The 22,590-nt window shown below is 40.9% G+C and overlaps 1 protein-coding gene and 1 pseudogene across 1 annotated transcript in view; both read left to right on the top strand.

The window, feature by feature from the left end:
• Positions 1–8,387, top strand: part of Alms1 (ALMS1 centrosome and basal body associated protein) — a 215,807-nt gene extending 207,420 nt beyond the window's left edge. The window contains exons 27-28 of the mRNA XM_071601714.1: positions 6,981–7,080; positions 8,017–8,387. Coding sequence (XP_071457815.1) covers positions 6,981–7,080; positions 8,017–8,061 — 145 coding nt within the window. The 3' untranslated portion in view covers positions 8,062–8,387. The remainder of the gene's footprint in view (positions 1–6,980; positions 7,081–8,016) is intronic.
• Positions 8,388–13,406: 5,019 nt separating this feature from the next.
• On the top strand, positions 13,407–17,545 carry LOC114091959 (N-acetyltransferase family 8 member 7-like; annotated as a pseudogene).
• Positions 17,546–22,590: the final 5,045 nt, after the last annotated feature.

The raw sequence follows: 22,590 nt of genomic DNA on the forward strand, positions 1-22,590 counted from the left end.
TTGATTCCCAAGTATTTTATTTTATTTTTTTAGGTTATTGTGAATGGGGTAGTTTTCCTCATTTCCATTTCAGAGGATTTGTCACTGATATATAGGAATGCCTTTGATTTATGGGTGTTGATTTTATATCCTGCCACTTTGCTGAACTCATTTACTAGTTCTAGAAGTTTCTTGGTAGAACCTTTTGGGTCTGCTAGGTATAGGATCATATCATCAGCAAATAGTGCTAGTTTAAGTTCTTCTTTTCCTATAGTTATACCTTTAACTATAGGACCTTTCTTTCGTCTGTCTAATTGCTCTGGCTAGTACTTCCACAACTGTGTTGAATAGAAGTGGTGAGAGAGGGCATCCCTGTCTTGTTCCAGATTTTAGAGGGAATGCCTTCAATATTTCTCCATTTAGAATGATGCTGGCCTGAGGCTTTGCGTACATAGCTTTTACAATGTTGAGGTAAGTTCCTGTTATCCCTAGTTTTTCTAGTGTTTTGAACATAAAGGTATGCTGTATTTTTATTGAATGCTTTTTCTGCGTCTATCGAGATGATCATATCATTCTTTAAGTTTATTGATGTGGTGAATTACATTTATTGATTTCCATATATTGAACCAGCCTTGCATCCTGGGGATGAATCCCACTTGATCATGGTGCACGATCTTTTTGATATGTTTTTGTATTCAACTTGCCAGAATTTTATTGAGGATTTTTGCATCTATATTCATTAGAGATATTGGTCTGAAGTTTTCTTTCTTTGAAGTGTCTTTGTCTGGTTTTGGAATCAGGGTAATGTTGGCTTTGTAGAATGAATTTGGAAGTTCTCCCTCTTTTTCTATTTCCTGAAATTGATTGAAGAGTATTGGTATTAGTTCTTCTTTAAAGGTCTTGTAAAACTCTGCTGTATATCTGTGCGGTCCTGGGCTTTTCTTGGTTGGTAATCTTTTGATGGCTTCTTCTATTTCCTCACTTGATATTGGTCTGTTTAAGGTTGTGTATATCCTCCTGACTCAATCTGGACAGATCATATGACTTAAGAAATTTATCAATGCCTTCACTATCTTCTATTTTATTGGAGTATAAGGTTTCAAAATAATTTCTAATTCTGTATTTCTGTAGTGTCTGTTGTGATATTGCCTTTTTCATCCCGTATGCTAGTAATTTGTGTTCTCTCTCTTCTTCTCTTTGTTGGCATGGCTAAGGGTCTGTTGATCTTATTTATTTTTTCAAAGAACCAATTTTTAGTTTGTCAATTTTTTCAATTGTTTCTTTTATTTCGATTTCATTGATTTCAGCTCTGATTTTAATTATTTCTTGCCTTCCCCTGAATTTGCTGCTGATTTGCTCTTCTTTTTCTAGGGCTTTGAAATGTAGTGTGAGATCATTTATTTGTTGGATTTTTCTTTTTTTGAGGAATGAACCCCATGCAATGAATTTTCCTCTTAGTACTGCTTTTATAGTGTCCCATAGATTTCGATATGTTGTGTCTGTGTTTTCATTTATCTCTAAGCTTTTTTTAATTTCCTCCTTGATGTCTTCTGTAACCCATTCAGTAGCATATTGTTCATTCTCCAAGTGATGTAGGAATTTTTCTTCCTTATTTTATCGTTGATTTCCAATTTCATTCCATTATGATTGGATAAAATGCATGGTAATATCTCTACTCCTTTATATTTGCTAAGAGTTGCCCTATGGCATAATATATGGTCTATTTTTGAGAAGGATCCATGTGCTGCTGAAAAAAAATTGAATCCACTTGATGATGGTTGATATAGTCTATATATGTCAATTAAGTCTAAGTTATTAACTGTGTTTTTGAGTTCTGTAGTTTCTTTATTCAACTTTTGTTTGGAAGATCTGTCCAGTGGTGAGAGAGGTGTGTTAAAGTCACCCATGATTATTGTGTTGTGGTCTATCTATTTGTCTCTTGAACTTGAGAAGAGTTTTTTTGATGAACATAAACTGCACCATTGTTTGGGGCATATATATTAATGATTGTTATGTCTTGTTGATGAATGGTTCCCTTTAGTAGTATGTTGTGTCCTTCTTTATCCCTTTTGATTAACTTTGGCTTGAAGTCTATTTTATTTGAAATGAGTATGGACACCGCTGCTTGCTTCTTAGGTCCATGTGAGTGGTATGATTTTTCCCAACCTTTCACCTTCAGTCTGTGTATGTCTTTTCCAATCAAATGAGTCTCCTGTAGACAGCATATTGTTGGATCTTTTTTTTTTAATCCAGTCTACTAGCCTATGTCTTTTGATTGGTGAGTTTAAGCCATTAACATTTAGGGTTACTATTGAGATATGGGTTGTACTTCCAGCCATGTTTGTTTATTTTTGTTATTTAACTTGATTTGTTTTTCCTCTTTGATTAGTTTTTCCCTTTACTGTGCTATCTCCCACTGTTGATTTTCATTGTTGTTTTTCATTTCCTCTTTGTGTAGTGTTTTGCTCAAAATGCTTTGCAGTGCTGGTTTTCTAGCTGCGGATTCTTTTAACTTTTGTTTATCGTTGAAGGTTTTTATTTCATTATCAAACCTGAAGCTTAGTTTTGCTGGATACAAGATTCTTGGTTGGAACCCATTATCTTTCAGTGTTTGAAATACGTTGTTCCAGGATCTTCTAGCTTTCAGCTTCTGTGTTGAAAAATCAGCCACTTACCTAATTGGTTTACCCCTAAATGTAATCTTCCTCCTTTATCTTGTGGCGTTTAAAATTCTCTCCTTGTTCTGTATGTTAGACATTTTCATTATAATGTGTCTTGGTGTGGGTCTCTGGTGGTTTTGTACATTTGGCATCCTCTACGCTTCTAGGATTTGGATTTCCGTTTCAATCTTTATGTTTGGAAAGTTTTCTAAAATTATTTCATTGAACAAATTGCTCATTACTTTGGTTTGGACCTCTATACCTTCCTCTATCCCAATGACTCTTAAATTTGTTTTTTTTTTTTTTTAATGTTATCCCAAATCTTTTGGATGTTCTGCTCGTGGTTTCTTATCAGCCTTTCTGAGTTGACTAGACTCTTTTCGAGATGATATATTTTGTCTTTATTTTTCTGACTTCTAATTGGTCTACTCTGCTGGTGATACTCCCATTTGAGTTTTTAATTTGGTTAATAATTTCCTTCATTTCCAGGATTTCTGTTTGATTTTTTTTGTATAACCTCTATCTCCCTGTAGAGTTGTTCTTTTGCTTCTTGGATGTGTTTATGTAATTCATTGTCAAAGTGATCTTTCATTGCCTGCATTTGCGGTATAAGGTCTTCCTTGAGACTCCAGATCATCTGAAGCATGTATATCTTGAAATCTTTATCTGACATTTTCTCTGCTATGGCTACCAACTCCTCTATTGTTGAGTTGTCCTGCATTGTTTGAGTTCCTTTTTTTCCTTGTTTTTTCATGATGCTCACACATTTCTTTCCAGCTCTGTGTGACTGCTGTGTTATTATTTTCCCCTATAAATTTGTTTTGCTTTTGTATAGCTCCGAGATCTCTCCTTTGTGATGGGAGACAATGTCTAGAGATGTTGGGTTCAAATGTAATTTAAAGTAAATTCATAGTTTCATAAAAGGCATACAGATTCTGGTGGCGTATAGAGAACTAAGGGTTGGACATAGGACTTTATGTTTAGGGGGAAAGATGTGAGGATAATGGGGGTTTATATATCTTAGCTACTTTGGAGAAGAGCTCTAATGAAGGAGGATATTAACAGGAGAATAGATAGGAGTATTTTGGGGTAGCTAAGTACTTAGGAGGACTATAAAAAGCATAGAAACATTCACCTATTTGCATTTAGTAAATTGCACTTAGTAGAAGTAGTAACACTTGGGAGGTTGGGAGGGGAAGAGAAGAAGGAAGAAAAGTACAAAGAAAAGAAAAAAAGAGAGAAAAGAAAAAAATGCACTCTTAGAATTCTGTTTTCTTCTCCTCCAGTAGGTGTCCTTGTGCGTTCCAGGCTGAGTCTCTGCCCTCAGGATGTAGGAAGCAATCCGTGTGGGGTGGCTGTCCCTCCCCTTCCGGGTGCCTCTCCAATCCCGGTCTCTTTGGGTTGCTTCCGGTTTCTATCCCCCTCACTTCTCCAGCCCGCCAGGCCCCAATTACTTGGACACTTCTCCACAGCTCTGGTTTCACTCTGGGCTTGCAGCGCCCTGGCTGCCCTGAACTCTTGATCAACTGAGCGCTCTCTTTGTTTGGTAATCACCCAGTCATCACAGCTGTGGAGAGAGGGAGTTGGAAACCAGCAACCTGTTCTGACTTATTCCCTCTGATAGCCACGCTACCGGTGAGAAAGGTTTTGGTTATTGCAGCTGGGGGAGGGGGAGTTGGAGAGCAGGAGCCTTTTCAGTTTCACTCGGCTCTGATTTTCAAGCCCACTGAGAGCTGGCGAGAAAGTTTTTGAGTTATCCTAGCTGGGTGGATGTGGGGGCTGGGGGTCACACAACTGTTCTGTTGCCAATCTCGCTGCCAGTGCTATCTGCCCAAAGCTGATGAGGTAGATTTTCCAAGATGGCAACCGCCCGTTTCTGCGCCTGGGTGTCCAGTGAGAAGGAGGGAACTGGGCTGTTTCTCAGCTAAGTCCAAACTTCAGTCCTCGGTCCGGTGCCCTGTGGGGACGCAAGTGGCAGTCTGGCGTGCTGTATCTCCACAGGATCTGAAACTCTGCTTGTCTACGCTGCCAGAACTCCGCAGCACTCAATTCCACCCATCTGTGGCAAGCTGCTTTCCCTCTGCATTTCCCTCAGACCCTTTGCAGTCTGTGAGGGAATTCAGTTCTAAGCAAACTTGGCCTGAGCTCACTTCTGGTCACCACTCTCCTCCATTTCCTTTTCCAGTAATAGTTCTTGAAAGCAGCTTATCCTGTATAATTGAAGCATTCTTCTTGACATCTTGTTTATTAAGTAAATTAAGAAATAAGTATTTTTAAGTTTTTAGTTTTAATTTTTAATATGCTCTCAATGGATAAAATCCACATCAAGGTTCTCAATTTTTAGGGGTGTAAAGGATCCCTGCATCCAAAAAATTTTAGAACCATTGCTTTATTCTAACTCTGTCACAAAATTTAATTTGGATAAATTATACAAGGTTCCTTGTGTGGCAGTTAATTACACTCTTATCTCAGCAAGAGAAGACCTTGCTTAAGAATCTGTGAAGCTTTCCTAGAGGGACATAAGCAAGGCATCTTCTCTAAGATACTGACTTTTTTTTTGGGGGGGGGGGCGGGGGTTGGGAGTGGGGGTACTAGGAATTGAATTCGAGTGCTTAACCACTGAGCAACATCCCCAGCCCTTTTTATATTTTAATTTGAGACAGGGTCTCACTAAGTTTCTAAGGCTGATTTTGAACTCCCAATCCTCCTGCCTCAACCTCCTGAGTCACTGAGATTACAAGTGTGCACCACCACACCTGGCCTTGATTCTTTCTACCATAAATATACTTACAGGGGGGGTTAAGTCTCCATCTTCTGGAGAAATACGACTCAAGTTTTAAACTGATAAATTTTCATTTTTCACTTTTATTTCTTGTGTGGCCCCATTTCAAGGAAGTGAATCACTACCATCTGAGAATCATAGAGATCAATGGGTAGAGCGGGAGGTAACCTGCAAGTTGGGGTTTGAGCTGGGGTTAGAGTGAAGGCTTCTGGCTCCCCATCCAGTACCCCTGCTGCTGCATCCCCTCAAGGGGTTGCGTCTCTGGTGCTTATGTTATTCATCATCTTTCCTCATCACTCATCTGTGATAAAGATGTATAAAAGTCCTAGTGAGAAGAAAGATTCGGAGAAGAGAGAACTGAACTCTTATCTGGAAGTGTTTCTTCCATTGTGTTCTTCATTGTGTTTCTTTCATTGTGCCTTCACTGGTCTATTTCCCACAGAGCTTCTGCTTTGTTTATTATTATTATTATTTTCAGTTCATAGAAATATTTGAGAACTATTTTTTTTTAAGTAGGGTAAAATAAAGAGTTCTTCCTTCTAAACATATTAACACTTCTCCTGTTTCTGGAGACAGGAATAGAGGTTTTGCAGAGACCTGTATAATGCATGCTTTTTTCCCAGGTTGACCATCCTACTGTATACACAGGTATGTGTCCTATTCTAGCTTATTCAACATTATGTTGTGAACATTTTCCCATGTCACTAAAAATTCTTTAAAACATCTGTTTTATGCTTTGTAATATTATTCTATTATCTTTCATTTTCTGTTTATCTGTTCTTTTGTTGGACGTTTAGATTTTTTCCAGTGTATTTTGAAATATACATTTGACTGTGTTCCTTCCAATTGCAAATCAATGGCACCTAATCCCACACAGGATAGAACCTAATTTTTAATATGACTACAAGATCCTCCACAGCCCACCTCACCCTTGTGCCATTTGCTTCCCACCTATTCCTCTGCCCTGCTCTTTATGCAGCCCTGACTCCATTCTTATCAGTACTTACTTCTCCTGACATGGGCACCCTTCCTCCCTTCTCCTCCTCTCTTTCTGCTCCTAATTATTCTTCAAGATCCATCTAAAATCTCCTCTCTGAATTCTTCCCTGCCCAGATTCCATTAAATCAATTTCTTTTTCTCCTATAACTCTGTAGCATTTTGTAGATACAAATATTATAGTTTTTTCCTCTTCCATTATTTTCCTTGTATTTAAAAATACAATAGTAATACCTGTTTATTATCTTATATTGAAACATTTTTGCATGTAAAATGGAAATCAAAAATTCACTGTCTCCCCTTTTATCCTACACTTTTCTCAGATATAACCACTATTAGGAATTTTTTATCATATTTTTATCCATCTCTTCCAGATTGTGAGCACTCAAGGGTCTCTATATCAAGTGTCTAACAGGAAGCTGGGTGTGCAACAGGGGCTGGGCCTTTCTGAGGGACTGAATGTCTGGAGGGCAGTGGAACTTAGGGAGGTGCAGTAAGAGATCATGTACCTCTGTCCTGGTAACCTCAGTGCTTTCTGTGTTTCTACTGGTACCATTCCTAAGGATTTACCAGCAACTCCCAGAAGTACAGAAAAAGAAAGAAGAGGAGAAGAGGAAATTGGAATATAAGTCCTATCGGCTGCGAGCTCAGCTATATAAAACGGTCAGTTGAGTCAATACTCCAACTAGAGTGGAATCATCAGGCTTCTCTAGGGAGAGAGAAATGGAGAGAAATAGTCTGAGCTGTGTGGGCATTCAGTCAGAATTAACCACATTTGAGAAGTGGAGTGTACTGTTCCAATGCTGAAATTTCAGACATATGGCACCTGTGATTAGGTTTCATATCAGGTTTAGCTCTCCAGCCTAAGTTGTGTAGCACGTTTTCCGTGCTTTTGGAATGAAACCAAATTTCATATATAGGATGCAATTTAGATATTATGTTGGAAATGTCCAAAACATCAGAATTGTCCAAGTCCCAAGTGGTGATTTTATACCTCTAGAACTATCTTAATACACTAGAACATGTCTTAATGTAGCCTAAGAGATGTCAGTGTGGGGTGGTCAGAGGCCATAGCCCCAGTGCAGTCAGTGGTGCTGCAAGTCCAAGAACCTCCCAGGGAAGGGGTCTTGCCACCAGTTAGCTCCTGAAATGCCATGTACTTCACTGTCCTTGTTTCCCTCCCAGCTCCCTCACTACACCTCATAGGACTCTGAAAATCAGAAACCAAAAGACCAATTCATACCAAACTGATGTGGGGCTGAACAGTCTCTGGAGCATGCCCCAGAGCCTGACTGCCTGCCTCAGAGGGAAGGCCCCTGGTACTGCAGAGCTTGGCTAGTGTGTTAGTATTGCAGAACTGGGTCCCTCGCTGTCACTGTGTACTGTGAACTAACTGGGTGGTTAGTCTAGGATCATCTTTCCTAAATGCTTCAGGAAGTATTTTTGTCCAATTGCCATAGTTTATATGGTTGAGTAATGTAAACAAGATTTGGGTAGAACCCCGTGATCTCTTCAGCAACATGGCTCAGGTGAGGAGTGGCCACTGCCTCTTATGATAAGAGTACCTGACTTCTTTTCTGCCTTTCTTTTCTTCCACAGAAAGTGACGAATCGACTCTTGGGGAGAAAAGTTCCCTGGGACTGACATAAGATTATTTTCCTCTGAGCCTTGGAATTATATCTTAGGAACCTGAAGAAGTATAATCCTTGCTTTTATGGGTCTGGTTTAATAAAGCTTATACTTTGTTCGTGTGTAACTTAGAAATAGTAACTTCTCAAGACTGGGGCAGAGTAGCAGTTAGAATGACAGATGGTTTGGGAGCAATCCTTTCTCCATAGATGCCTTGTCCACAGAGCTGTACATTATAATGATACTATCTCTTAAATTTTAGCCAAGAGTGAATCCCTTTTTATATGTGTTTTTATACTTTTAGAAAATAAATAACTTTGATTGATTTATAGTAAAGCAAACAGCAGCGGGTCATTTCTTTCCCATCTGGAGAGGAGCAGGGAACTGGGCAGTGTCAGCCTGACATGTCTAATCAATGGAGGGAAATGGGCTATTAGAATGAAATGTGTTGTGTCTTTTTAGAAACAAGACATGGGGTGGTAAGAGGCATGGTAAGAGCTCTTTGATGGGCTTTATGGAGGTGTCTGGTTAGGGGACACACTGGGCACACTGCGATTCCTCTCAGCCTCCTTCTACCTGCCCTAGTGGTTGGCTTTAGAGGCTGGGAAGAAAGGCCACCAACCACCTTTGGCAGGTTTTCCTCCACTCATCCTCTTGTTTGCAGGATTGAAGCCTTATTCTTCACTACACATGAAACCAATATTTGTAACTTAGTAAGTATGAAAAAGATGAATTGATAAAAAGATAATATATATAAAGCACTTAACCCAGTGCCTGACAAAGTGTAGCAGAAATTTCCTCTTATGGTAACTTACAACTAAGTTCCAAGGTTGAAGGAGAAGGGTGCTGAGCAACCTCACTGTAAGTTCAACAAACCCCCAGCATTAGGGCACTCAGGGCCAGTGGCCTCCGCAGCAGGCTTCCTAGGGGCCATATCAAAGAGCAGATGCTGCACCCCGGCACAATGCAGTGCTTTCAGATTATGCCACCTAGGCTCCTGCTTGAACTCCAGAGGAAGCCAAGAAGAAGAGGCAGAACAAAGAATGTGTTTCCTTTTTTGCTGGGCAAGGTAATTATCTACTTTGGGCAGCCTATAAAATAAGAAGGTTAGTGTCTTTAAACCCCTTTCAGCAGCCATCAGGCTACTTTTCCCCCTCCAGAAGCCACCACACCTAGCCTCTACACTAGGACCTTTCCATGAAAGTGTGCCCAGGTCTGGCAGGACCTTGAGCCTTTCCCTTGTTTTTTGTTCTTAGAAGAGTATCAGAAGCCCGGGCCAAGGCTGAACACTACCCGGGTCCTGAGTTATGGTGGTATTCACATTTGAGCAGCTTCTTCCTAGACCTGGTTCACACTGAACTTGAGAGTCAACCACCCTCTCTCCTCTTGGAGGTTGGACTCCAGCCTACTCAGCAACTCTCCTGAGGGCAGCTTCTTTCCACTCAGAGCAGAGACTTCCAGTAACCACCAGCACATACAGTTTGGGGTGAGGACCTTTATGACAGAGGCAGAGTGTTTTAACTATAACTCCCATGTGTTTTGTGTATTCCAAATGATTTCCTGGCCAGTTAGTTAAGCCAAGCTGAACTGTTAACATGGTTTACATCTGTACCTGTTTGGGAGTTGGGTAATTTTAACTTACAATTTTAGTTTTAGTTTTACTGGCTCTGAAGCCTTCCACTTTCCTGATTTTTCACTAAATCTCTTGGAATTGGGAGTTTGCACACAGGGAAGTAAAATACCACTTATAGCCTCTAGGGGGCACTCTGGGCTTATCACCACAGCTTTTGCAGCTCCTCAAGGTGGAGATACTCATCTAAGGAAATTCTACCACCCGCTCACAGGGAGATCATTTTCTAAATCTGACTTGACCATAGTTTATGGGGATTAGAGATACAAGATTCATAGATGTGGAATCCTAATTTTCTTAGTTTGAACATCCCTAGCCTGTCTGTTCCTTCCTACCTTTCAGAGAGCCAAGGCTGGCCCATAAATACTTAGAAGCCTAAGCCATCCCCTCTTGGGCATTAGGGTAAAACCTCTGTGCATGCAGGGGTGTGTGTGTGTGTGTGTGCGTGTGTGTGCGTGCATTTCTCTCTGTTCTTGGGCATGTTTCCTCTGATGGTGGTAGCTTTACTTTGGTTGTGGTGATGAGATTAAGACTCCACTCTGGACTTAGAGAAACAGAGCTATCTTCACAGTTCAATCCAATTTTCTAGACTTCTGCATGGAGCTTGGGGTCCAAAGTTCCAACATGTTCCAAAGGAGGTATGGCTAAATTTACATATTCTTGCAGTTTCTGACCTAGTCTCATCATAGTATTATCCAGCCTCACCATTGTTCCCCACACAGAATCTCAACTATGAGGCAGATGGAGCTAGACTGAAAAATACTCAGCTTTGTTTCATGAGACAAGGGCCAACTGAGACAAGGTGGAAGGTACTTCAAAGTATTCCCACTATGGGAGGTTGTGAGGTTGGTCAGGCAAGAAATTGGGAAGCAGCCCTTTCACACTTCAGAGACACACACACCAGTGCCATCTCCTGACAGGCACCAACTCCAGAGCCCAGAAAATAGCTAGGAATAGGAAACTCATAGCTATGGAGTTTGTTGAGGGTTTTTGTTGTTTTTATTTTTGTTTTCTTCATGAATTTCCCATTAAATAGTAAGCTCCTGGGAGGCAGCAATTGTGACTGTTTTATTTTCTATGTTGAACCTGAGCACAATGTTTAGTCCACAAAATATATATATATATATATATATATATATATATATATATATATATATATATATATATATATATATATATAATACCAGCAATTTGGGAGGCTAAGGCAGAAGGATTGCAAGTTTCAGGCCAGCCTCAGCAACTTAGCGAGGCCCTAAACTACTTAGTAAGACCAGTCTCAAAAATAAAATAAAATAAAATAAAGAGCTGGGGAGTAGTTCAGTGGTAAAACATCCCTAGGTTGAAGCCAAAAAAAAGAAGAAGAAGAAGAAGGAAAAGAAAGAATGTGTGGAACCATGCAGAGAGGGTGATCAGTCCAATTAGAGGCCAGAGGTTCTGGAAAACACCAGGGAGGTTTAATTGATAAATTGTTTGAGGCATCTGAATGTTAATGAGAGACATTTAGATAGAGTTTGAGGTTGAATAAGTTACAAATGAATAAAAAACTGAGTACAATAAAAAGATCATTGTCAATTTTAAGGAATAGGATACAAGGCAAAAACTTGCAGGAAAGGATAAGTAATTATAGTTTTACTGTGTAACTTAGCTTAAAATAAACACAAATACTGGTGTTGCCCAAATGGCAATCTAATCCTAAGCTGGAGATCTAATCTAAGCTGGAGAGTGGGAACTGTGCTGATTTGTTCTCTACTTCTGGAGCAATTAGGCAACACACAGACCACAACCAACTAAACAGTCAAGAAGCCACACAAGCCCAATAAAGAAGGACAGATAAGTACTTATAGGAAGTGGGTACCGTGACACATGCCTTTAATCACAGTTACTGTGGAGGTTGAGGCAGGAGGATTGCAAGGCCAGCCTCAACAACTTGCTTCCTGAAAATTCCTTGGGTGTCCAGCGTCATCTGTCCTACATCATTATAATTATCTTTTCCTATTTTGAGCCTTGTCTTTTTACTGTCTGTCTTTTGATAAAAATTTTGCATCTATCCAAATTTATCAGTCTTGGGGAGAAAAGATACCCCCAAATCCCTGGTTGCACCTGGAAGCAGCATCTAGTCAATCCAAGGGGAAGAATTGATGATGCCTGGAAAGGATTTTTAAATCTGTGGCTCTTGATTCATCTAGAGAGAATCTCTCTGCTGTGTTCCCTCACAGCAGGGGTTGAGACAGAAGTTATCCTGTTTGATTCCTCTAATGGAAAGTAGACTGTTCACCTCACCATTTGTTCCAGTCAGCGAGGATAATTTTAAAACTCCAGTTGGCCACCTGGTCACATGCCTGTATTTCCTTCACAGTTGTTCCTAAAATAGACTTCTTATAACAATCCCCATATGAGCACATTTTAAATTAGTTGTCCACAATATGCAAATCTGGACACTTTCACATTGATTTTATTCACAAGATAACCAACTGGTTTGTAATAAATGCAAAAAGTAACTCATAAACACTCCTCCCAGTGACTCCCCAATTTAAAATTCAGTCTCTATCTTAAGTATTTTCTTTTTCCTGGATTTAACAATAATATTTTCCTTTTTAAAAAGTAAATGAATTCTTATCAAACAGTGGAAACAATCACAGCGTCCCATCAAAGAAGAATGGATAAATACAATGGAATAATATTTAGCCCTTAAAAAATGAAGGAAATTCTGATACTATGACATGAACTTCAAAAACATGCTAAATGAGAGAAGCCAGACTAAAAGGACACATTAAATGGTTCCACATACTTGTGATACCTAGGCCAGGCAAATTCATAGAGACAGAAAGCAGAACAGAGGTTACCAAGGACTGGAGGATGAGGAGATGGGGAATTACTGCCTAATGGGCATAGTTTCTGTTTGGGATAATGAAAAATAGACTATGATGATATTTATACAACATTATGAATGTAATACAACTGAACGTGCACTCTAAAATGGTTAGTTGTATGTTATGCATTTTTTTACCACTTTTTTTTTTAAAGGAAGAAGATTGGGCTAGGGTTGTGACTCAGCGGTAGAGCACTCACCTAGCACATGCAAGGCCCTGGGTTCTATCCTTAGCACCACATAAAAATAAATAAATAAAGGTATTGTGTCCACCTACAACTAAAAAATAAATATTAAAATAAGGAAGAAGGTCAAGAGTAGGAACATTAAAAGTGCTCAGGCTGGCAGACTCTTCCTGCATGTGCTATGTCCTCAAATGTGCACACCTATGTGTCCAGGCAAGTACATGTGTCAGGGGAACAAAAACTAAAATGAAAAAATAACTCTTGTTTAACTAACTAGTAAAGTATTATATAAAAGGAAACCTTAATGTCTTTGCATTTTTACTATATTCAATATAAAATCCTTTCCTTCAAATTGAATAAATTACTTATTAGCTAAAGAAAAGAGAATGGAAGTTTGGAATCAGCATTCTAGATACTGAAGGACCAAGTCACTTGGACCATGCCCTTCCTCCTTACTACTTTCTAGAAACCCATGAATCTACCCTACACTCACACAAAGAGGTTCCTGTACAAATTGCAAATCTACATTTTGTCATTCTCTGGAATCCCTGAAGTTCATGTGTAGACTACGTATTGCCCACAACCCCAGTTTGCAAAAGCAGACTCTCCATTCTCTTACCACTTTCCTCACCCCCAGCACACACACACACACACACAAGGGCAAAAACATCTGACCATGCCAAAGTTCCAATCCTATGGGTATAGATGGTGACTTCTGTGTTCCTAAGGCAAGTGTCAAATATCAGTGGTCTAGCTCCATGGTAGAAGAGGACATGGTGTCAAGTGGGCCAAGAAGTGCCTTCAAAGCCTCTGCTATCAAGGCTTGGGGTTCAAGATGACACCTCCTGCTCATGCTTGTGACTTGGCAAGAGCAGACTGTATAGCAGAAACTCTCCCAATAAGACTCCCTCAACTACTTTGCTCTCTCTAACCTGTATCCTATTTATGAGTTTTCTATATCTTTAAACTTTCAAATTATTTTAAGACATTAACCATTTTAAAACATGTGAGTATGTGACATTTGATAACATTCACAATGTCTTGTAAACTCCAGCTATGTCAAATACCAGAATATTTTCATCACCCAGAAAAGATGTAGGCTTATAGGAACACGTGGGCAGACTAAAGCACCTATGAAAATCTGAAGTCCCTGAGCATTTGGGGCCAGAGACCAGGACCAGGCTGTGTTCCGAGTGTGGAACACACTGGCAGATGAGGAATGTTCACCAATGCTATGTTTCTTCTTGGACAAACAGGAATACTCCCTGCCTGACCTCTCCTCAGATATGCTGGCCCATGTAATTGTGTTCAGCCAGTATCCTGAGGATCATACCATTCCAGATCTCCCCATGAAAACATTCCCCATTCCATCTCCTCCCACCTTCTTTCCTTCTGCAGGGACCAGGGACTAGAGCAGGTGGAGCAAGTTGCTGCCTCAGTTCTCAGAGGGCTTCATTCTTTGTTCTGTGACTCTGCAGCTCCTCTACTATAGACCCAGCTTCATTTCTCTCCTGAATCTTGTATGTTGCTACATGCAATAACTGCAGGAGTGGTGGAAAAGCCTTTGCTCTTTTCTGCTTTGCTTTGGCTGCTCTGCAATGATTTTGAACCCTGCCTGAGCTGGAACAGGATGAAATCCAGTGAAACTGGCACTTCAGCCAACCCAGGATATTTGAAAAGGCAACTTGAGACCCAGAATTCAACCCAGCCACTCCCTGCAGAACCTGCTGGCCCACAGGCTCATAAGCAAAGTTAAGGTTTGTCATTGTGTGTGTGTGTGTGTGTGTGTGTGTTATTTTTAATGAAACATTACCAGCTAGACTGTCGCCTGTTTGCTGGGCTGACAAGATGAGCTGGATTTAAAGGAGCTGGGTGCAGCAATAACTAAGAAAACAGCGGAGAAACCACACAACACATGAACACGAGTTTCAAGTGCGGGACTGTTCTGTGACCCCTGTCAGTCCAAGCTGGGGCAGCGCTGGAAAAAACAAGAAAGTGCACCCGAACCCCCCGACCCCTATTTATTGGGGAAAAGACATTTGCTAGAATGTTCCACCAAAATAAGGCAAGGGATAGAGTTTCAAAAGGTGGAGTCTTGCTTGGTGATATCTTGTGGTCAACAGATTGATTGACATCTTGGCAAGTCACACCCATCTCAGGTACTGTGTGGGATCACAGGCAGAGCAAGAGGAAAGGCACACATGTGTCGCATAGCCCAATCAGCACACAATGCCAGACCAATCCCCTCATATACTCAAATGTGCATAGCTCACACACATGGCCTTTGGGTGGCTCACAACACTAGACAAATGAAGCACAGGCACCTCAGCCTGAATGGAGCAGAGCTCCTGGTATCTCCCCCAACTCTACCATTCAACACAATGGACTCAGATGTGTTAGCAATGAGCTTTTGTTGTTTATAACTGAAATGTCAGGGTTTGTTTTTTTACTACAGTAGACTCAATCAGATCATGACTGATATACAAGTGACTTGGCCCTTCAGTATCTAGAATGCTGGTTCCAAACTTCCATTCTCTTTTCTTTAGCTAATAAGTAATTTATTCAATTTGAAGGAAAGGATTTTATATTGAATATAGTAAAAATGTAAAGACATTAAGGTTTCCTTTTATATAATACTTTACTAGTTAGTTAAACAAGAGTTATTTTTTCATTTTAGTTTTTGTTCCCCTGACACATGTACTTGCCTGGACACATAGGTGTGCACATTTGAGGACATAGCACATGCAGGAAGAGTCTGCCAGCCTGAGTACTTTTAATGTTCCTACTCTTGACCGTCTTCCTTATTTTAATATTTATTTTTTAGTTGTAGGTGGACACAATACCTTTATTTATTTATTTTTATGTGGTGCTAAGGATAGAACTCAGGGCCTTGCATGTGCTAGGCGAGTGCTCTGCCGCTGAGTCACAACCCTAGCCCAATCTTCCTTTAAAAAAAAAGTGGTAAAAAAATGCATAACATACAACTAACCATTTTAGAGTGCACGTTCAGTTGTATTACATTCATAGGTTGCACAAGAATGGATCTACAAATCCATTTTCCTCTTTCTGATGTCTTCCAAGACTTAGACCTCTGCCTTTATCTGCACCTAGTTCTTTCCTCAGACCTAGAAAAAGTAGACAGCCTGTCCCAAACAACTTGATTCCTCCTTTCTCTTGTACAGAAATTCTGACCATCCCTAAGATAGTTTCTTCTGAACCAAACTTTCCTCTTCTCCCAGTAGGTTCACCTTAACTCTAAGGTTTATGATTACCAAACTTCCAGAGCCAGCTAAATGAGGTGTAACCCAGGTCTGTTCCCCAAAAGTAGGGCAGGCCTTCAATGTTCCCTCCTGATGTCAATCAGTGGCTAACTGCTGAGGCCACCCTGGAAATTCTCAGTTCTCTGGTAGCAGGTAAGTGGACGCAGGTGCAAGGGCGGGAGTCTCCTTGTAGGCCTAAAGTCTTAGGACCTTCCTAGGGCTCTCAAGACTGGAACGTTTTTGGTCCTTGACCCTTTTGTTATTTGAGGAGTATAAACTTTTATAATCAGGGGAAGGAGACTTTGCTAAAACTTCTGTTTGGGAATACAGGATTTCTGTAGTGTATGACCCTGGAAAGGGACCAAAGGATGTGACAAGGGGTCTAACTGCCCCAGGTGCCATGCCAATACAACAGATCTTCAGAGTGTTCATGATAGGGTATTGAGGGAGGGAAGGGATGTATATATTAATGCTTCATATAAATTATTCTATTAAACCTCAAAACAACCCCAGAAGGCAGGTTTTACTCTGTATAGTAGATGAAGACACATGGGCTCAGAAAAGTTAAGAAACATGCCTAAGGACTTACAACCAGAAAGGGGAAGAATCATGATTTAATTACATAATTCTGACCCTATTCCTCATATTGGTGGTAACCTGCTTCCCTCAAATGTGACAATAGAAAGATACACCCTTGAGCAGGGTCTTCATGGTTCCTGGGATTCTGGAAACTGTGGGTCCTTCACAATTCTTCTTTTTCCAGGGCTGCTCTAAAGGTATGCATGCAGGTGTAGCTGTCTCTCCTGGACCTTGAATTTTCAACATAAAAGTCTCCCCATGGCTCCTTATCACATCCGCAAATACCAAGAGAGTGATCACAAAAGGGTCCTGGCCCTGTTCTCCAGTGGGATGACTGAACATATCCCCACCACCTTCCACTACATGCTGATGCAGCCCCGAATCCTCTTGTTCTTATTTAGAGTGCCCTTCACCCTATTTCTGCTCACTGGCTCCTTATGGTCATGACCAGCTTTATCCTCCTGGCTTTCCTGTGGCTCCTGGCTATATACACCTGGAGGAAGTATATGATCATGTGTTTGTGCACAGGCCTGGCTGACATCACCAACTCCTACATGAGTGCATGTGGATCCTGCTTCTGGGTAGCTGAGTCTGGGGGCCAGGTGGTGGGCATAGTGGGGGCTCTGCCAGTTAAGAATCCCCGCTTGCAGAAGAAGTTGCAGCTATATCACCTCTCTATGGCCTTGGAGCACCGAGGTAAGGGGATAGGGAAAGCCCTGGTCAGGACAGTCCTCCAGTTTGCAGAGGTCCAGGGCTACAGTGAAGTTGTTCTTAGCACCGTATGCTGCAGTATGCTGCCCTGGCTCTGTACCAATGGATGGGCTTCCAAAAGACAGGCCAATCCTTCTTCACTAGGATTTCAAGGCTAAGGAATACTCCTATGATTCATTTAAGGTACCGCCTCCCTTGTGCTCAGGAAGGGGGCCTGTGCTATTCACCCTGCACTCTTGTCACAAGCCAAAGTCCAGGTTCCTAGTTCAACAACAAGGTATATCACAGTCAGGCTTCTCCCTGCCCAACTCTACTGGTCTAAGAAAAATCTATCCATGGCAGTCTCCACACTAACCTCCTCTCCTTCACTCAGCTAAGCTGTTGTTGCACCTCCTGGGCCACAGGTATCCTTTTCAGCAGCCAGCAGTGCTGACAGGCTCCTGGCATGGGTTGTTCAGGGCCAACACCAACACACTTCTTATGTATTTTAGCTGAGGATGTATCCAAGATAGACAAATGCAAAACAAAAGCACAAAATTACTTCTCATGGATGCTTCCAAAACTGAACTCAACCTGCCATGGGCCCTAACCTCACAGACAAGTAAAAAATATGGCTTTCTCCTCCCATGACTTTCTGAGCAAAATGACACAGAATCCAGCATTGGTTTGAAGTATTTCACTCAGGCTTATTATGAGCCAGGGGCCAATGGGCATTCAGGATGAGCAGAGACGTGGCTCAGATGAGGTCTTACATCAAAGGAGCTTCTTAGGAATATTGGGTATCTGGGAGACAGGTGGATACCATCACAGTTGTGACAAGGGCCAGGAGGTAGAGGCAGATTCATGGGCTGCTGGGAGAGAAGATAATGAGGCTTCCCAGGGAGGAATCTTGAACTACAACCAAAGAGTTATTGACTTCTGCAGGCAAAGGGAGAAGATTTTCAGAGAGTAGAGAGGCAGCTGTCAACCCTGAGGCAGGACAAAGGCAAAACTTTTAGAAAATGGCCTCAGAAGGAGAGAGGGAGTAGGTAAAGTTGACTGGGATCTGGCCAAACAGGGCCTGCAGCATGGACCCTATTCCCAGAGTACAGGAGACCATAGATACATGTTTTTAACTGAGAATGAACATGATCAGGGATTTGGGGGAGAGACAAGGGTGTGTGTGTGTGTGTATACATGCGTCACTGTGACTGCACATGGAGAATGGATCTGAGGAGACAGGAGTAGAAGCAGATACCCTAAGAGGTAATTGCAGAAATAGAGTGAGATACAGGCCCCAGGTATAGGTGGCAGGTTGTTTACTACAAGATCACCTGGACTAGGAGGGTTAGTATAAGTAAAATGGAGCCCGTGTCATTTGTCAAGACAAGAAGCCTGGTTCTGCTATAGGAAAACAGAAGCTGGGGCCCTGTAGCTAGAACCCAGGCACCTTGTGGAGCCTGTGCCATTTGTCAAGGCAAGACCAAAATAAAAGGCTTTGATTCTAATTTGCTCAAAGGCATTGTTTGCCCACTACCCTGCATCCCATAGTCTGCGTGACTTGAAAGATGGACCTTGGTCAGTGTTCACAAAGGAGTCAACTGGTCGACCAGGAGCCCAGGGGACATAATGGTGACTAGAACCAGAGAAAGGTGATCAAGGTGGTGAGACCTGAACCACCTGGAGGTGCATTTTGGGATAGAAATGGCAAGAATTGGAATCATTCACATGGGGATGAATACAAGGAAGGAGTCAGAAATGAGGGTTAGAATTGTGGCAAGAGCATCTCCAAGGACACTAGAAGAGGGAAGATTTTGAAAGATTAGAACTTGCCTATAGGTTCTGCTATAGGAAAACAAGCTGGGGCCCCTGTAGCTGGAACCCAGGCCTTGGTGGAGGCTGCTGAAATTCAGGATCTTAGAGCAGAGCTCAAGGTTAACTTAACATCGCTTCTGGATGGTGAGTCCATGGGTTTTGTTACATTGTTCTCAGTACATTTTAAATTTAACATTTAAAATATTATCTTGAATGTTAAGCAGAAGTTAACCCCAAGAGGGGAGCAAAGGTTTTCAGGGTGCAGATTAATGCTCCTAATGAAAGTCTGTATAATATTAACCAGTCAGAACAAGTCAAGGAGAAGGGCAAGAGGCTGTGGTCTGTCCCTGTCCTTTGTCTCCCCAAGTGCTCAGTGGTTTTTGTGACATCCCCAAAACTTGATTTATGTTCAGGCTTTTCATACTTCCCAGACTTCTGGGTAGCATCCGCATTTTTTTGCCATTTATGTAAAGTTTTATTCCACAATCTAAAGTTTTTCTACTTTAAGTAGAAAATACAACTTTGTCATATATGAAATGTCTACACACACACACACAGAGACTTAATCCTGACTCATTTAACAACTGATAGCTGAGCATTTATTATATGCCAGATTATCAGAAACATTGTATGCTTTTAAAAATTTTACTGTTGCCTTATAGTTATATATAATAAAGGAGATAATTTTGACATATTCATACCTGCACAGAATATAGTTTGCTCTGTTTCAACTCCTAGTACTTCTACTTTTCTTCTCCTCCTCCCTCCCTCTGTTTCACCTTCTCTGCTCTATTATTATTTATTTTTAAAAATTTTTTAAATTGGTGCTTTATAGATATATATAAAGGTGGAATTTACTGTGGTATGTTCATATACGTACATAGCATAATTTGGTTAATTTCATTCTGCAGTTTTCTCGTCCCTCCTTCCTTGCCCTCAATCTCCTTTCCCTAGTCCACTAATTTCCTTCCTATTTTCATAGGCTCCCCTACCATTTTTATTTCCTTATTTTTTCTCTAGCTTCTGCATGTGCAAGAAAATATTCTATCTTTGATTTTTTTATTGTGGCCTATTTCACTTAGCCTGATGTTCTCTAGATCCTTCCACTTACCAGCAAATGCCATAATTTCATTCTTCTTTTTGGTTGTGTAAAATTCCATTGTATATATATTCTTTGTCCATGGAATTTGTCCAAAAGAACTAGAATCAGTATACTATAGGGATGTAGATATTTCAATGTGTATAGCAGCACAACTCACAATAGCCAAGTTATGGAACCACTATCTGCATTTTTTAGGCCCTCCCTGTCAGGAATGACTCATTTTTTTAAAATTAAATGTTGGATGTATGGCTGACATACCTGGTGGGACTCAGGACACCCTCATGGTGGAGACATCTAAATACATAAGAACTTTGGTAGGATATTGAACTTGATAGGACTTTTATGTTGCAAGTGTGAAAAAGTTGCCTACACTTGGCTTAAGAGAAATAGAGGTGATGGAATGGCTCCTGAAATTGGCAAGACCAGAATAAAGACAGGGTGACCTGAAGGTGGGTTTGACCTTGTGGCTTTTTTTCTACTCTGGTTGCAGGGTCAGCATCCTTCCAAGACTTGCTGCAGTTGGATGTAGAATGCTCTCCAGCTGTAATTGAATCTGTAGACATCCTCATTTGCCAACAACTGAAAGGTGAGGAATTATGCCCCAGTACTGCCAATGTCAGTAGATCTCACATAGTCAGTTTCAAGTTTACTCACATTTTCTGGGGACTAGTTATGTGCCTTGACCAGAAGGGGCTGGGGTTATCTTTAAAGGGTTCCTGTCCTAAGGACACCAGAACCCTAATGGAGACTGAGGACCAGGTGTGATCCCAGGAAACTGGAACTCCAATAGACATAGAGGACCCCTGGGTGCTAAAGGGTAGTGTTATGGGGTGACCACTCAAAAAACACACTAAGTCCAAATTTGAAACAAATCAAAGAATTTTATTTAACCTATCTTTTCCTGGCCAGGGATGCTTTTGACAGGGTCCAATTGGCTCTCTGAAAGAAGCATGCCGGGCTGTTTGTGCTCCAAACATTTAAAGAAGAAAACCACATCCTCTGGAATTTTGCAAATTACAAGCAATCAGACTACAGGGGCTGAGAATGCAGTTAGCAGAGCAAATACAGACAAACACATCCTGGGGACTTTACATTGTAGGTGCACATAGTGCAGAAGAACAATTTTTTATCATTTAAAAAATAGCTCATACATATTCCACTGTCATTTATTTTTAAAAAATCAATAAAAAACATTCTGCTGTCATTTTTTAAATCAATAAAAAATAGCTCATACAATAGTTTCACGTGGGAACCCATAAAGATGGAGTCACTATGACTATACTTACTATTTCATTAATCTATATTTTCTATTCTATAACCTATAACCTATAACTCGTATTGATTAACTCAGACCACAACAGTACCAATGCCCATAGGAGGGAGGCCATCTGTGTTCTCAAGTGTGTGTGCACTCCAGTATGGATGGAACACCCCTGGGAGCCCAGGGATACCAGCACTTAATGGAGATGGAGGACCACTGGGAGCCCAAGGTAACTACAACTACATCAAGATACAGGATCACTGTGATCCAAGATTACTGGAATTCCGACAGAGAGAATGAACTATTATTAGCCCAAAGACATAAGCACTCCAATAGAGATGTATGACCACTAGGAACCTTTGAAGTTATAAAGATGAAAGAACATATGCTGCAAAGATACTGGCACCCCAATAGAAAGGGGGAAACACTGAGCCAAAAGGTATAAACATTGTGCTAGAGATGGAAGATCACAGGGCTGGGGTTGTGGCTCAGTGGTAGAATACTCACTAAGCATGTGCGAGGCCCTGGGTTTGATCCTTATCACCACATAAAAATAAATAATAAAATAAAGGTTAAAAAAATAAAGAATAATAATTTAAAAAGGAGATGGAAGATCACTCTGCACTAAGGAGTTGTGGAGATGAGTCATGTGTGAGCATTGGTTATAGAGAGGGGTGCCTTGAAATTCAGGGTTGGGCACTGAGTGATATAAAGTATACATTAGTGGATTTATAAAGATGATAAGACCCCAGAGAGCATGAGCCCCACTCTGCACTGTTTCTGAGTGTGCTTATTATAGGATAGGCAGGAGGAAGAGGTGGCTTGTGGTGATGATGAGTGATGGGAAAAAAAGAGGAAACTGGAGAACACGTTATAATTTTAGGATCCCTAACTTCTCAGTGAATACCTCATTGACTTCTGAAATAAGTGAGGTAATGTGTGTCACTTGGTTCTATTGGTTTCCAGAAGGAAATATAATTTTCCAATTTAATATGAACCAAATTAGACCTTAATCTCCATAAAGTTGCTCTGACTTCCTGGGAGGCCACAGCTATATTCACAGACCTGGAGCTTGTGACCACAGTCACTTCTGTCCCTCCTTTTACTCCTGACCACATATTCAGTCCATGAGTACTGAGATCCCTTTCTTAGG

Source organism: Marmota flaviventris, chromosome 14 (genome assembly GCF_047511675.1).
Source record: "Marmota flaviventris isolate mMarFla1 chromosome 14, mMarFla1.hap1, whole genome shotgun sequence".
Taxonomy (NCBI): Eukaryota; Metazoa; Chordata; class Mammalia; order Rodentia; family Sciuridae; genus Marmota; species Marmota flaviventris.